At 42.4% G+C, this 12,854-nt stretch overlaps 1 protein-coding gene across 1 annotated transcript in view; it reads right to left on the bottom strand.

Annotated features, from left to right (window-relative positions):
* SMURF2 (SMAD specific E3 ubiquitin protein ligase 2) overlaps positions 1–12,644 on the bottom strand; it is an 86,357-nt gene extending 73,713 nt beyond the window's left edge. Inside the window, exon 1 of the mRNA XM_006017392.3 lies at positions 12,437–12,644. Within this exon, the coding sequence (XP_006017454.2) occupies positions 12,437–12,473 (37 nt within the window). The 5' untranslated portion in view covers positions 12,474–12,644. The remainder of the gene's footprint in view (positions 1–12,436) is intronic.
* Between the last annotated feature and the right edge of the window lie 210 nt (positions 12,645–12,854).

Below are 12,854 nucleotides of genomic sequence, written 5' to 3'. Positions count from 1 at the left end.
ATAAGTAGTAAGCATTATAAATATAATTGTTTAATCTGTTTACAACCCTAGCCTGCACCTCCGTTTGAAATCTCTAAAGGGGTCCACACCTCCATTCAACATTTTTCGGAGGCTGCAAATGAAAAAAAAAAAAAAAAAAGGTTGAAAACCACTGAACTAGAGGCATGACAAACCAACAGTGGTACCCTGGGCAGCACTGCACTCTCCCATCCCTGCCAACCCCCCACCTTCCCTGCAGCAGAAGGGAGGATAGAGAATAGTAGCAGTGTGTGGTGCAGGAGTAGCTAAGGGTCTGATATTATTTTTTACTTTTTTGGCTGGTCAACACTCATAATGGCAGCAAAGAAAGTTGACATCTCCACCAGCAGCAGTAAGTCTCCAGCTTCTCTTGCACTGTGCAACAGCTACATCTCTGCCAGAGCTGGAGTCAGAGCCCCTGCAGGGAAGGTGCAAGGGGCAGGGGGGTGGGAGGCTGAAGCACCCCCCTAAATCCATTCCAGCACCCTCCCCCTTGGACAGCACCCAGGGCCAATGCCCTGCTTGCCCACTTGTTAAGTTGCTATGGCTAAGTACAGACAGTCAAAAAGCCCGCAGCTGAATCCATTCAAATTTTGCAGGTTAATCTAAACTGCATAGATTGAACTGATAAGCGAGTGAACAGACATTTACTTCAGAAGTGTCCAGAAATAGTCACATGTGGCCCAGACCAGAAGCCAGGGGCACTAGAGCACACCTCCCTGCTCAGCTAGAGCAGACATCTTGAATCTGGAGGGGATCTGGGACAGAAGTTCAATAAACTGATTTAACCTAAATCAGTTAAGTCCGATACTACATCCATCCAGGTTTATTTTAAATCAGTTTCAGACATTTTGTAAGTGATTTATGTGCACTAAACTTCTGTTGTGTTACAGATTTGAACCGGTTTCTGATCTATTACACCAGTTTGTGTGTAATTTCTGTCCCTAGCCTATCTGAAATATTTCAAGGAAACATTTTTTGTTGGTATAATTGGTGTTTCCAAGTGCATCACTGCTGCTGATGTCCACCTTGTTGGGAAGTACCATTATCTATAAAAATGACTGAGGGATAAAAATATCAGATTGCAAGACCACAGCCAGGATGAGTTTCCCCACTGCTTTACTCAAAGTAATATTTTAAAAATTTAAAACTTAAACATTTTAAAATATTGGCTATGTTTATGGTTCTTTAATAAAGATAAATGGAAGTGGTAGTTTTGGCACTAGTTACTAAACTCCCAAAAGGGGAAGACAACATTTGTATTAAGGCTTTGCTCAAAGAATAAGTGGAAATATGAGTCTGTTCATCATTACAGGCTTGAGGCACTTTCCAACCAGACATGACAATTCTCTCCAATTCAGGCTCATTTAAGCCACAATGCACTACTGAGATATGAAGATACATCGTGTATGAAGACATTTATTTTCAAAGTTCTCTGAAAATGAAGGTGGTCTTTGTTTCAAGTAAAGAGCATTAGATACAGTACTGGAAACATGTATTACCTATGAAGAAAACAACCTCCTGCTAGGTTTGGTTCCCTGTTCCCAAGCTTTACTTCTGCCTTGGAAGACAAAAGATACTTTTCTGGTGTCAAAATCCATTCCATATACTAGGTGTCAAACAGACAGCCCACAAGCCAGATCCAACACGCGGAACTGAATGATATGGCCTGTGGGTCTCTGGACTGACTCCATGTGCCAGCCCCAGCTCTCACACTGCACACAGTGTGGACCTGACACTAAGCACCTTGCACAAAACACAGGGAAATGGTCTGGGACGCACACTACACACAGTACCCCGCTGGACTGGCCCTGTGCACTGGCTTCAGGGTTGGTCCAGATTGGGCTGTGCCAGAAAGAACACAAAGGGTTGCTCCAGCATAGCACCACATGCATCACACACCATGTGCTGGGCTCCTGTGCTGCATGCAGCACACAGGACCAGTCCAGCTCCATGTGCAGCATGGGGGGCACATTGCCCACAGAGCGCAAGCTGGACCCAGCACTGAACGTGGTGCCTCGGACTGACCTCCTGTGCTGCCTACAGCATGCACCCCATACCAGCCCCATGTGCCATGTGCACAGCAAGCCCAGGGCCAGCACATGCTGTGTGTAGTGCGCAGTCTAGACCTCACACTGTGGATGCTGCACAGGGGATTGGTCCCAATTTAGCCTGCAGACTGGCCCAACAACCCTCATCTGGCTTATGGAGCTAGATGACTTTGACACCCCATTTTACAGAAGTATAAATGAAGCCTGCCAGTAAAAAAAATCAACCCCAATAGTTTAAAAAAAAAAAATTAAAAATAAAATAAAAAATAAAGAATGCTAAGGAACTTAGTGATTGCTTAAGGCCACTGCTATTCCTCATCCTTCCACGTCACATGTATCAGCATCCTTGCATTGAAAAAATGGCAGCAGGGTGCTTTGAAATAAAACACGTTCAATGAGCTTTAGTTTAAAGTGCTCCGCCGCCATTCTTTCAGTGCAAGGCACACGGGGATGCTGATACACATGATGCGCAGAAGCTTTTAATTAGTGTGGCTTGCTAATTAAAGCTCCTGGCATCGCATCCCAGAGCATGTGTAAAAATGCCCATGGTTCTTAATTAAAAGACACTGCTTGTCACCTTAAGCAGTTTGAGCAGCAATGAAGGGAAGATCTAGAGAAATAGAAATAAAAAAGTGGGAGGATGTTGTGGCTGCCTTAAGTGAACATAAAGGAAGATCCAGTCTTGCCCAAAAGAACTTGCCGTGCAAATTTATGTTACAAAATCCTAGTTTTATATGGTCCTTTGGGAAGGACAGGGTACTGGGTTCAATGGGTCCACTGAAGGAATGGGCCCACTGATAGGAAGGAACTTCTGGAGTGAGAGGGTGGGTGCATGAAGGGAGAGTAAAACTAGGGGAAAAATAAATGAAAGGCAGGTGGAAAGAAAAAAAAAAAAAATCAATGGCAGGGAAAGTAAAACTCAGCAACTGCAGGGCTGTGGTGGTAGGAGGCACGAGACTGCAGGCCAACACTACTGGCAATATAGCAGAGAAGGTCAGGCAACTTCGACGTTCCTTTCAGGGTACAAAGGCAAACTATAGGGCTTAAGGCTTTGAGTTGCCCTTGTACCTTCGGCAGCATGCTGCTTTGAGAATGGCAGCCTAAGAACCTGAGGGGTTTCAAATCTGCCCTTGCCAGCCCCTTTTAGCTGCCAAAATTCTCTGCATGGAAAGGGGCTGCTGAACAAGTAACACTGGATCCAGTGCTACAGAGAAAAGCAGGCCCATTCCCTTTGCTGTAAGGAGCTTGTATTCAAACCTCTGGGTTCTGCTGAAGAATTTCCTGCGAGTCAACTGTTAACCAAGAGCCTTCTCAGGCCTTAAAAAGACAAAAACATTGAACCTGCCAAGAGTTTGTTAGGCACTGATATTTAATATATTAACACTGTTTTAAATAGTGAAGTAAAATTCCTCTCTCAATTCTTCAGCTTTCAATCTCTTCTGATGTCACAGTTCTCTTAGGTTCTTAATCTTCCATACAATTTAGGGATAGATAGGACCTACATTTTAAAAGGGGAAAAGACAAAACTTTCTGACTCTTTTTACTCCCTCTTTTTTGAAGTTTACCTCTACTGCTTTGAAAATTTAACCTCCTTTTTCCCTTAACAAGCACTAAAAATCAGGAAGTATAAGTATTCCCTGTTGCTAAATTTAAGTGAAGTTACATGATACAGTTAGGGCCAGTCCCCTGTGTGAAATACTATCAAGATTAAAAATAATTAGGATGAAAGAGCAATAATCCCCTGTGCAACTGTCCCTAAAAGCCAGTGCTATGACTAGGGACCTACCAAATTCATGGGCCCCAGTGACCAGCTACATGCCTGTAACACAGCCGGGGCCCCTGATTTCATGGCCCTATTAAGGCAGGGGGTATTTTGAAGGCGGAGCAAAGCAGGCCACCCACACCTCTGCTTGGCCGACGGGTGATGCAAGTCCCACCCCTCCCAGGCATTGATTGAAAGCCCTAGCTCAGGGTGGGCAAAATATGGCCCATGGGCCAAATCCAGCCCACCAGGTGATTGGATCTGGCCTGTGGCTGCTGCTGTGGTCCTCCACATGGGGCCATGCCCTGTCCACTTGTACCAGGGCAGCCTGTGCTGGGCTCCCACCAGCACCTGCTGGCCTGCACCCTGGTCAGCGCACAGCTTCTGCCAGGGTTGTTCCTGGTGCGGCTGCAGCCAAGGGCTGCTCTATGCCCCCTGCCTCCAGTGGCAGCTCCTGCTTTTGATCCTACCCCTGCTGGGCCATGCTGCACTGCACCACACCTAGTGAGCAAGTTCAACCAGGTGGCTCCTACCCTAGCACGCAAGGCTCTGGCTTCAGCTCCCAGCCACGGATCTTGAGCCCTGGCGCTCTGCATGGGGCCAAGACCACTTGCTCACACTGGGACAGCCCACGCCACGCTTCTGTTAGTGCCCGCAGCCCGACAGGTGCTGCTTTGTGTCCATCCACACCCCCAGTTCAAGTATCTGGAGCCAGGTCCCCACGTGACTGCCAGGAGTGGTGCAGCGCAGTGCAGCAGGAGCAAGAGGAGCTGCTGCTGAAGGTGACAGTTGCAGAGCAGCACCCAGCTGGCTGCAGCCGCATCGGAAACAGTCTGCTAGAAGCTGCTCCTGCTCATTCCGGGTGGGCAAGCAGTTTCAGCCAGCTCCTAGCCACTTTCCTGGGAGCTGGAGCCCCGTGTGAGCAGTAGCATCTTCCAGCAGGCTGTTTCCAGGTCAGCTGCAGCCAGCCAAGTGCTGCTCTGCACCCCTTGCCTCCAGCAGCAGTTCCTCCTCTTGCTTCTGCTGCACCACGCCACTCCCAAGCAAGCACATGGGGGTCTGGCTCCAGATCCTGGAACTGGAGGTGGGGAGCACAGAGCACCATCCGACTGGGCCATGGGCACCAGCAGGAGCACAGGCTGCTACAGAGCGAGCAAGTGGAGTTCAACCCCATGAAGAGTACCACAGGGGCAGTGTGGACCGCAGTGCTCTGGGAGTTCTGCTGAACGTGTCCCCCCACCCTCCTCCCTCCCCTCACCCACAGCAGGCTCCCAGGACCTAGCAAGCACGCAGGCCCCCCCCTCTTCAAGAGAAGAGGACTTTTGGCTGTTTTTTTCTGCTCCCCCCCTCCCCTTCTGGAGACAGACAGGAACTTCCCCACCCCCTTCAGGAGATGAGCAGGCTGCCTTTTTTTTTTTCCTCTTTGCTCCCTTCCCTCTCCGCCTGCCCTTCTAGGAGACAGCTTTTTGCCAGCTCTTTGAACATAACCGGTTCCCTGCGCTTTTTCACCGGAAACTGGCTATTTCACCGGAGACTGCCAATTACATGATTTCCATGAAATTGTGTATTTGATAGGTCCCTAGCTATGAAGTTTAACCACTTTTACACGTTGCCTATTTTTAATAACTAGAACACAAGAAAATATATAAAGAGCCTTTGCCAAATGCTGACAATGCATCCCAGTCCTGTCACACCTGTATTTCAGGCATTTACAAACATTCTTCATGAAGATGAAGCTGTCAATAGATCGTAAGATTGTATGAAACCCAAAAGCATTCTAAAATGTGCTAGGTTCTAGTTAAAGGCCACAAAAACTAACTGTACATAGCCAATCTTCCAAAGAAAGAGACTCAAATAAATTGCTTGGACTACTGAAATTTGATTCTAAATATATTTTGCTGTTCACAAGACACAAATACAGGAGAATGTGTGCTAATCACATATTTGGTGGCTTATGAGCCAAGGCAGTCTAAAGTTTAAACTGCTTCTGCTCAATGCTCATCCCATTCAGAGACGATGAATCATTTCCCATTTGGCAACATTTCGGCCTACAAGGCAGAGATTTCTCCTGTATCCTTATAATAGATTTGCTAATTTAGTACACCTGACTTTGAGCAAAAACTATTGTTGCCAGCTGCCAGACTAGACCTCGTCCTGTTTATCAGACACATCTAAGTGACCCTGTTCTGCCCCAATCATAGAAACAGAATGCTCCTTACTAATCCCAGTGCAGTAAATTACTCTACAATATTCTTGTTTTTCTTACCCTGCCAAAATCCTGACACATTATAGATTTAAAGCAACAGCAAAATCAAATTTATCCACAGCGTTGGGCTCATACCAGTGTATCCAATAAGCACATTTGTTTAAATTATAGTTGCTTTTTTAGTCTTCCTGTACTTGAATTTTTGAGCCATAGGTGATAGAGGTCTGACTATTTTATAGAAAGTTAATATGAGGTCATAGGGAGTGTGTTCAAAATTTTCAGACAGGCCCCTACAACTCTCTCGAGGAGAAAGCAGAATGATACAAACACACCCCTCCCTACCTCCATTTTCCCCCTAAAGCTTTGTATGTGAACAAAAGAAGCTGCGTTCAATTCCCCTTTATAAATATTTGTCTGGACTACAGATTAAGGGGTTATAAAATTAAGGGGACAGCAGAATAACTTCTTTAAACCTAGTCTGGGAGCTCTTATTTTCTGTGTTTTAAAAATATTTGTAAATCAAACAAAATTCATTTGCAATTAAGCTTTTACTTTCCAGGTCATAGATGTCAGTTGCACAGAAGGAAATAGATTCTGCATTTTTAGAGATCCAACGGTACACAAAATGTCTAGTTTTTAAAAAAGGAAAAAAAACCCCAAAATCTGAGGTACTTCTCTTCCAAACATTTTAAAAGGCACTATGACCAACAAGGACATGAGTACAAGAATACAAATATAATATATTTAATGTCACCCTCTCCCACATTTCCAGAGAGTCAAGGAACTGCATACTTACCTCCAATATTAGACCTGGTTTTCAGTGACCCATAGTTTGGGCACTTGCAGGGCAAATTTACTATAGTATGACAACCAGAAACGAAGATTTAACAAATGGTTGCTCACCTGCTAAATATAGCAGACTACACCACACCATACCAGCTGCCTACTAAACACTTTGATACAATATTGCCTGAGCTTGCAACACTTCACATTGAACTTGATGGCATTTGTCTGTGTATAAACTGATGATTCCCATTAATACCTTCCAGCATAACAATACCCCTTCTCTGTCTACCCAGAGTTTAACATGCTAACTCTCCTGATTTAATCGTATCCCAGACAACAAAAATAATGGCAGGGGTGAGAAATTTGGGAACCCTGGTTTGAGGACAAGGAAGCATGCACCAAGGCCCTGGCAGAAGACTAAACAGGAAACCCTGCTATGGGAAAGAGATGGGAGAAGGGGAAAAGCAATAGAGAACAGTGTGGCATGGTGAAGATGGGGCATCTTGGTGGTGCACAAGACTCCTGGCAGGGCAGAAATGAGGAAATTAAGTAGGGGGGAAGAGATGGTGGAGTTTCAGGGAGTCCCTGAAAAGCAGGGCAGGGGAAGGATAGCACGCAGGGATCTTGCAAGGAAACGTCAATTCACAGTAAAACGCTGTAGTGCGCCAGTTCCCACCAGTGCAACAAATACATGAGATGTTTGCCCTTGCTTCTGTGGTAACTAAAACCCCCAATTTAGAGAAGCCCAAAAAAAATAATACCACCATCACAATCCAGCCTGTATCCTCCCCTCCAGCAGGTAGGGAGTGGAGTGATAAAATTAAACAATAAAATAAAAAATAAGTCGCCTAACCTATAAATCTTTAAAATGTAGTTAAATGCTGAAAACATTTCAGGAACAGTTTAATGTTGCTGGCTGTCCTGCGGCAGGTCAATCTGTTCTATTATAAGAGTTTGCAAAAATAATCACCAACTGTTGTTCTTCCAAATGAAAAAAAAAATAAGTCCAAAGAAACATTTAAGTAGAATTGTGCAAAGTTTTCCATTGTAACATTTGAAACGCTGAACTAAAATATTCCAGAAACAAAACAACAGCATTTGCATTTACAATTTACATTAATATTGAATTGTCACTAAGTTAAAATGTGTTTTCTGGAAAAACAAAGAAAACCAGAATATGATTCATCCCATAAAGAGGGCATTTCAGAAACAATGCAAAATTTACTACAAGAAAAATACCAAACATAATATTGTATAAAAGGTCTAATTAGAACATTAACAAATCAGCCAAATATTTTAGTACAAAATGCAACCTTTTAAAATCATCCACGTGGTTAATTTGAAAAACAGACAAAAGAAGTCTAGTAAAAAAAAATTTCCCCGGGGGGGGGGGGGGTTAATTTTGCATGCTATGTAGTAAATTACATAAATTTGAGGTTGTTTCTATTTTATACAGTATATAATCTTGAATATTCTTAGAATAGCAGAGACAGAGTTCTCTTAGATACTGTCAGTACATTGACTGTTTTATGGCTGATTCTGGTTTATTTTAATATAAGAACATACATATGACATACTTAAGAACAGAACTGGCCGGATGAGAGAATTAAACCTGGACCATTCAAGAAGACATTGTGGGGGTTCCAAGGTAAAAAATTAGGAAGCAGTTACAATTCTCAAAGGGGTTAAACTGTGAAGAAGTGGCTAATTAAAGGGGGGGGAGAGGGAGGGACTTATTTGATACAGAGGAGGAGTTGAATAACTTTGCATTTTTGCCTTTAGCTCAAGGAGATGCGATAGGAAAACCCTCTTGGGAAAAAACAGTGATAATCTGAAAGGGGCCTGAAATCATATCAGTATACTAAGAGACACAATGCTGCTTAAGTGTGGAAACATTAAGAGATCAACTTTTCTACTCCATGATCAGACAACACATTTATGCTCAACACTTTTTCTGGCTTGGCATATTACTTTCATTTATTTCCTGTATAGAGAATATAACCTTTCTAATTTTGTTCTGTAAGTAATTTTGCCAAGTTAACTTTTTTTTCTTTTTTACATTATTATCAATAGTCATCCTATTTTTTCAACTGCTCCGTTAAAAAACAAACAAAAAAATAAAAGCAAGTTCCCGATCCAGTTCTCCTTTCAATAGTTCACTCAGGTGTTTCTGCTCACCTGATTCATATGCAACAGTCCTCTGAATAGGTCCATTTGGTAAGCAAACTTAGGTAAGCATCTCCCCACTCTTCTTCGTGCATACATCTGCTGCTGTCTTTAAATTTCAACTTTGTTGCTTTGTGACTTATATACTGTTGCAGGACACAATTACACTGGAAACTCTAGATCCACAGCTTTCTGCCAGTGGAAGCAACAGAGGAAGCTGTAGACAGATCAAGTGCAGGCTGTAATAGTTATTTCCATGAATTTGTCGATATGGCCATTTAAAACTTTGTGCACCACCCGCACTACAGTGTTTTTAAAGCATTCCTTATATAAGCTCCCCGGCATCAAGCAATGCGAGCATTCTTACCAAGTCAAAAGAGCTATATGGGTTATGCATAAACAGTTTACTTCCTGACAATGGACAGGAAATATTATAAACAGTCTTTCTATTCTACTAACTGAAAACTCTATCTGTACCTATTATTTCCAAGATAGAAATGTGATTTTGTCTTTACAGGACTGTCAGTGTATGGTACATAAATAACACTAGGAACCTTAGTAAAAAAAATTCTTAAGACAACTCATCTATTATATGAGCAGGGAAAAGAAAAATGTCTACAAGTTGTACAAGCAATAATAAAATACCAGTGAACTGACAAAGACATCATGCTTTCTTCACCGCTGTGGATTTTTGGCTCTTTTACAGTTAATTAAAAGCTGTAAGCCTCCTTTTGTCTTAATTGCACAAAATTCATATCAATTTACTTGGAAGCCTTGCTTACATCCATACTATTACTACTGACAATTCAAAAGCCAGTTCTTGTACTTCTCACCTCTGCACCACATGAGATGAAGATGGGGCTGAACATGCAGACCACCCTTAGTGGGGCGGGGGGAAGGGTTCCCCACTTCTTGCTTTTAAAGTCAGTCTTAAAAACTCATTTTATTATAACCACATCAATTTCTTACCTATGATATGCTGCCACAGAATAGCAATAGTTTACATAATTATATACATTTCTTGCAAATATTACATATCCACTGATTTGCGCGCATATTTTAAAGTAAAAATGCTAAAGTTGCAAAGGTCAGATCTCAGAAGTTACACATGCTTGTGAAGCCTTAACATAGTTTCTTGTTTGTATGTATTATGCAGACTGCAAGCTGGATGAAGCCCATCTCCTTTTCTAGATAGTATACTTTTTCCCGGCCAACTCCCAGTTCCAGTCTGTGCCCCACATCCCCATCGAGCTCTTCTCCACTCTGCCTTCCTGTTAGTTTCTTCCTCCATACTTTCTGGGTAGCAACAAAGAAAGATGGAGAGCTCAAAATAGAGTGACTGTGTTCTAAATTCGTCTTTCATGCCCAGCACCACAGCATGGTGGCCCTGGAATGGAACAGAATAGGGCTGGAAGGGAGCACAAGGATCTAATAATATTAATAATATTACTCCAATCCCCTTTGAAAACTTTGGCTTCTGAACAGGTCTTTACTGTCCATGTACAAACAACAGCTTCTCTAAAGTTTAGAGCTTGGTCAAATATGCACATTCTTCCATGGGAACTACAAAAAGCACTTTCCTAATACGAGGGTAGCCACCAACTACTAACCTCTCACTGCTGACTGGCCGAAAAGGTTGTTCTTTGTGCAGTCCCACCCTTCACTGATGACTGGCAGAGAGGGCTGCCCTTTATGTGGCCCCACCACTAGCCACTGATTGACGGAGAGGGGCGGGGAGGCACAAAAGGAAGCCTCCTAACAGCAGCAGAGGGAGGAGGGGGCAGCTACTATTTTGGCTGCTCCCCTTCATGCTCCTAGAGGGCTGCAAGGCCAGGCCATAGCAGCTGCTGTCTCCCACTAGGGAGCCAGCATTTTATTTTTACTAATTTCTGCCCCCCAGCAAGTCCATGCAAAATCATGAGGAATGCCAGTTTTCACGGCAATCATGAAAACCGCCTTTTTTCATGGTTTCCACCAAAAAAATCACAAAATTGCACCTTGAATAGATCCCTAGCCATACACAACTGAAAATTGGGGCTTATAATGAAAACCACTGAGCAACCTTAATGATGGCCAGTGCTATTAGCTCCACCTATATTATATAAAAATGAAAGTCTTTTTATTTAAAAAATATTTACTTAAACCTCATTGAAAATAAATTATATGGGGTTCCAGGTGCTTTGGTTGCTGGATAAAATGTGTAGATATAATTCATTAACCTGGATCCCATTAGTGTTGTTGCTGCCACCGCCAGCAAACAATTAAGGCAAAACCAGAACACAACAACTGATCCTTCCATTTTGGGACATGCCACAACAAAGTTAGGAATTCCAATCATCCTGCACAAAATTTTAACATTTCCAAATGTTTCTAAGAACCAGCCTATGAAGGTGAAATGGTGTTGCCCTCAGCATGCAGGAAGTTAGGTTATACTTTACTTATTTCACAGGATGAGCAAGTTGCACGAAAGAAGTAAGATTCAGAAGAAAAGAAACACGGCAGCAAGAAATCCAAGCGTATTTACACATTCAAATGTCATGGGGGTGGGGGGAACGGGGGGAGAGGAATTTTCTTCCTCTGCTAGATCACAAAAGCAAATTAAGTTACAGGGGATAAAAAAGTTAGTAGTACATCCCTACATAGGAGACAGAAACACAAGCATACTTTGGTGTGCGGAGATACCCAAAGGGTTTATTTTTAAGTTGATAAAACTCCAAAAATTTAGGAAGGACAAATTGGAGGGCATCAAAACAAACACTCATTAGCTTTTTATAAAGAAGCTTCCCCACAAAGATTATTTGGAAAATGTTCTGAACGCAGTGAAATGAATAATTGTATTCCTTCTAAAAGGAAATGTGTAATAAAAAACACTTTTGGGACAAACTGTCCCATGTAATTGAAAATCATTAGGAATACCTATTTCCTCAAAGATATTTCTGCTCTCTCAGTGGAGGGGTAAATATAAATTGATAATATTTTCAACTGCACTTCACACTAATGACTAAGCAGAGAGCCCATATACATGAGTTACACGGGCTCTCTGCTTAGTCATTAGTGTGAACTGCAGACTTTTATATGAAATATGGAGTTACATTACAGAATCAAGCATGATCCAAGCTAACTCCTGGTTTCTCCTGAGCCGATACAGTTTTTAGGACTAAACAATTTAACTTTCTGGGTTGTTTTTTTTAAATCAAAACTGCACATCCAGATAATTTTTGGACCAGATTTTAACTGACTATCTTGAGTTCATACAAAATTGGCATTTTCTTCTGTAAGGAGATACAGGGATTCCACATCTGCAGCAGTGTCAGCAAAATTCTGGCTAGACGTCAAAAACAATTTGTTTCCTAAACACACGTATACATACTTAGCCAGCACTTTCCTATAAAAATAAACATGATGTGTACTTTTACAGATTCTCTTTTTATTATAGGTTCTCAATACCTTTCCTAGTAATTTTAGGCGATTGTTTGCCATGCATTTAGAAATGCCATCTATTCAACCCATTTGAAATTGTATAGGATCACAAATACGGTTCTTGCAATTTTGTTGTCTTTGGATTTTATCGATTTCCAAGAAATGGACCATCTCTTCCCTTCTGTTTGGAAAGCAGCCAGCATGCAGAAGTTGCTGCAATATAAATAGAAGTTATAATGTTTAAGCCATTTTTGCACTTTTCATGATGAGTCACCATTTGAAGAAATAAAGCCTCACAGAACTTGCATTGATTAACACCTTGCCTGTACCCGGCTCCCAATGACCTCTCAGCACCCTTCAAACACAAGCTTACAATGAACGAACCATCTTTAATTTCAAAAGAGCCTTAAGAACCAGGGGAGGCAATGTACTGGCATCTTGCAAG

Source organism: Alligator sinensis, unplaced genomic scaffold (assembly GCF_000455745.1).
Source record: "Alligator sinensis unplaced genomic scaffold, ASM45574v1 scaffold282_2, whole genome shotgun sequence".
Lineage (NCBI taxonomy): Eukaryota > Metazoa > Chordata > Crocodylia > Alligatoridae > Alligator > Alligator sinensis.
Note: the sequence above shows the minus strand (reverse complement) of the source record. Positions and strands in the feature narration are given on the sequence as shown.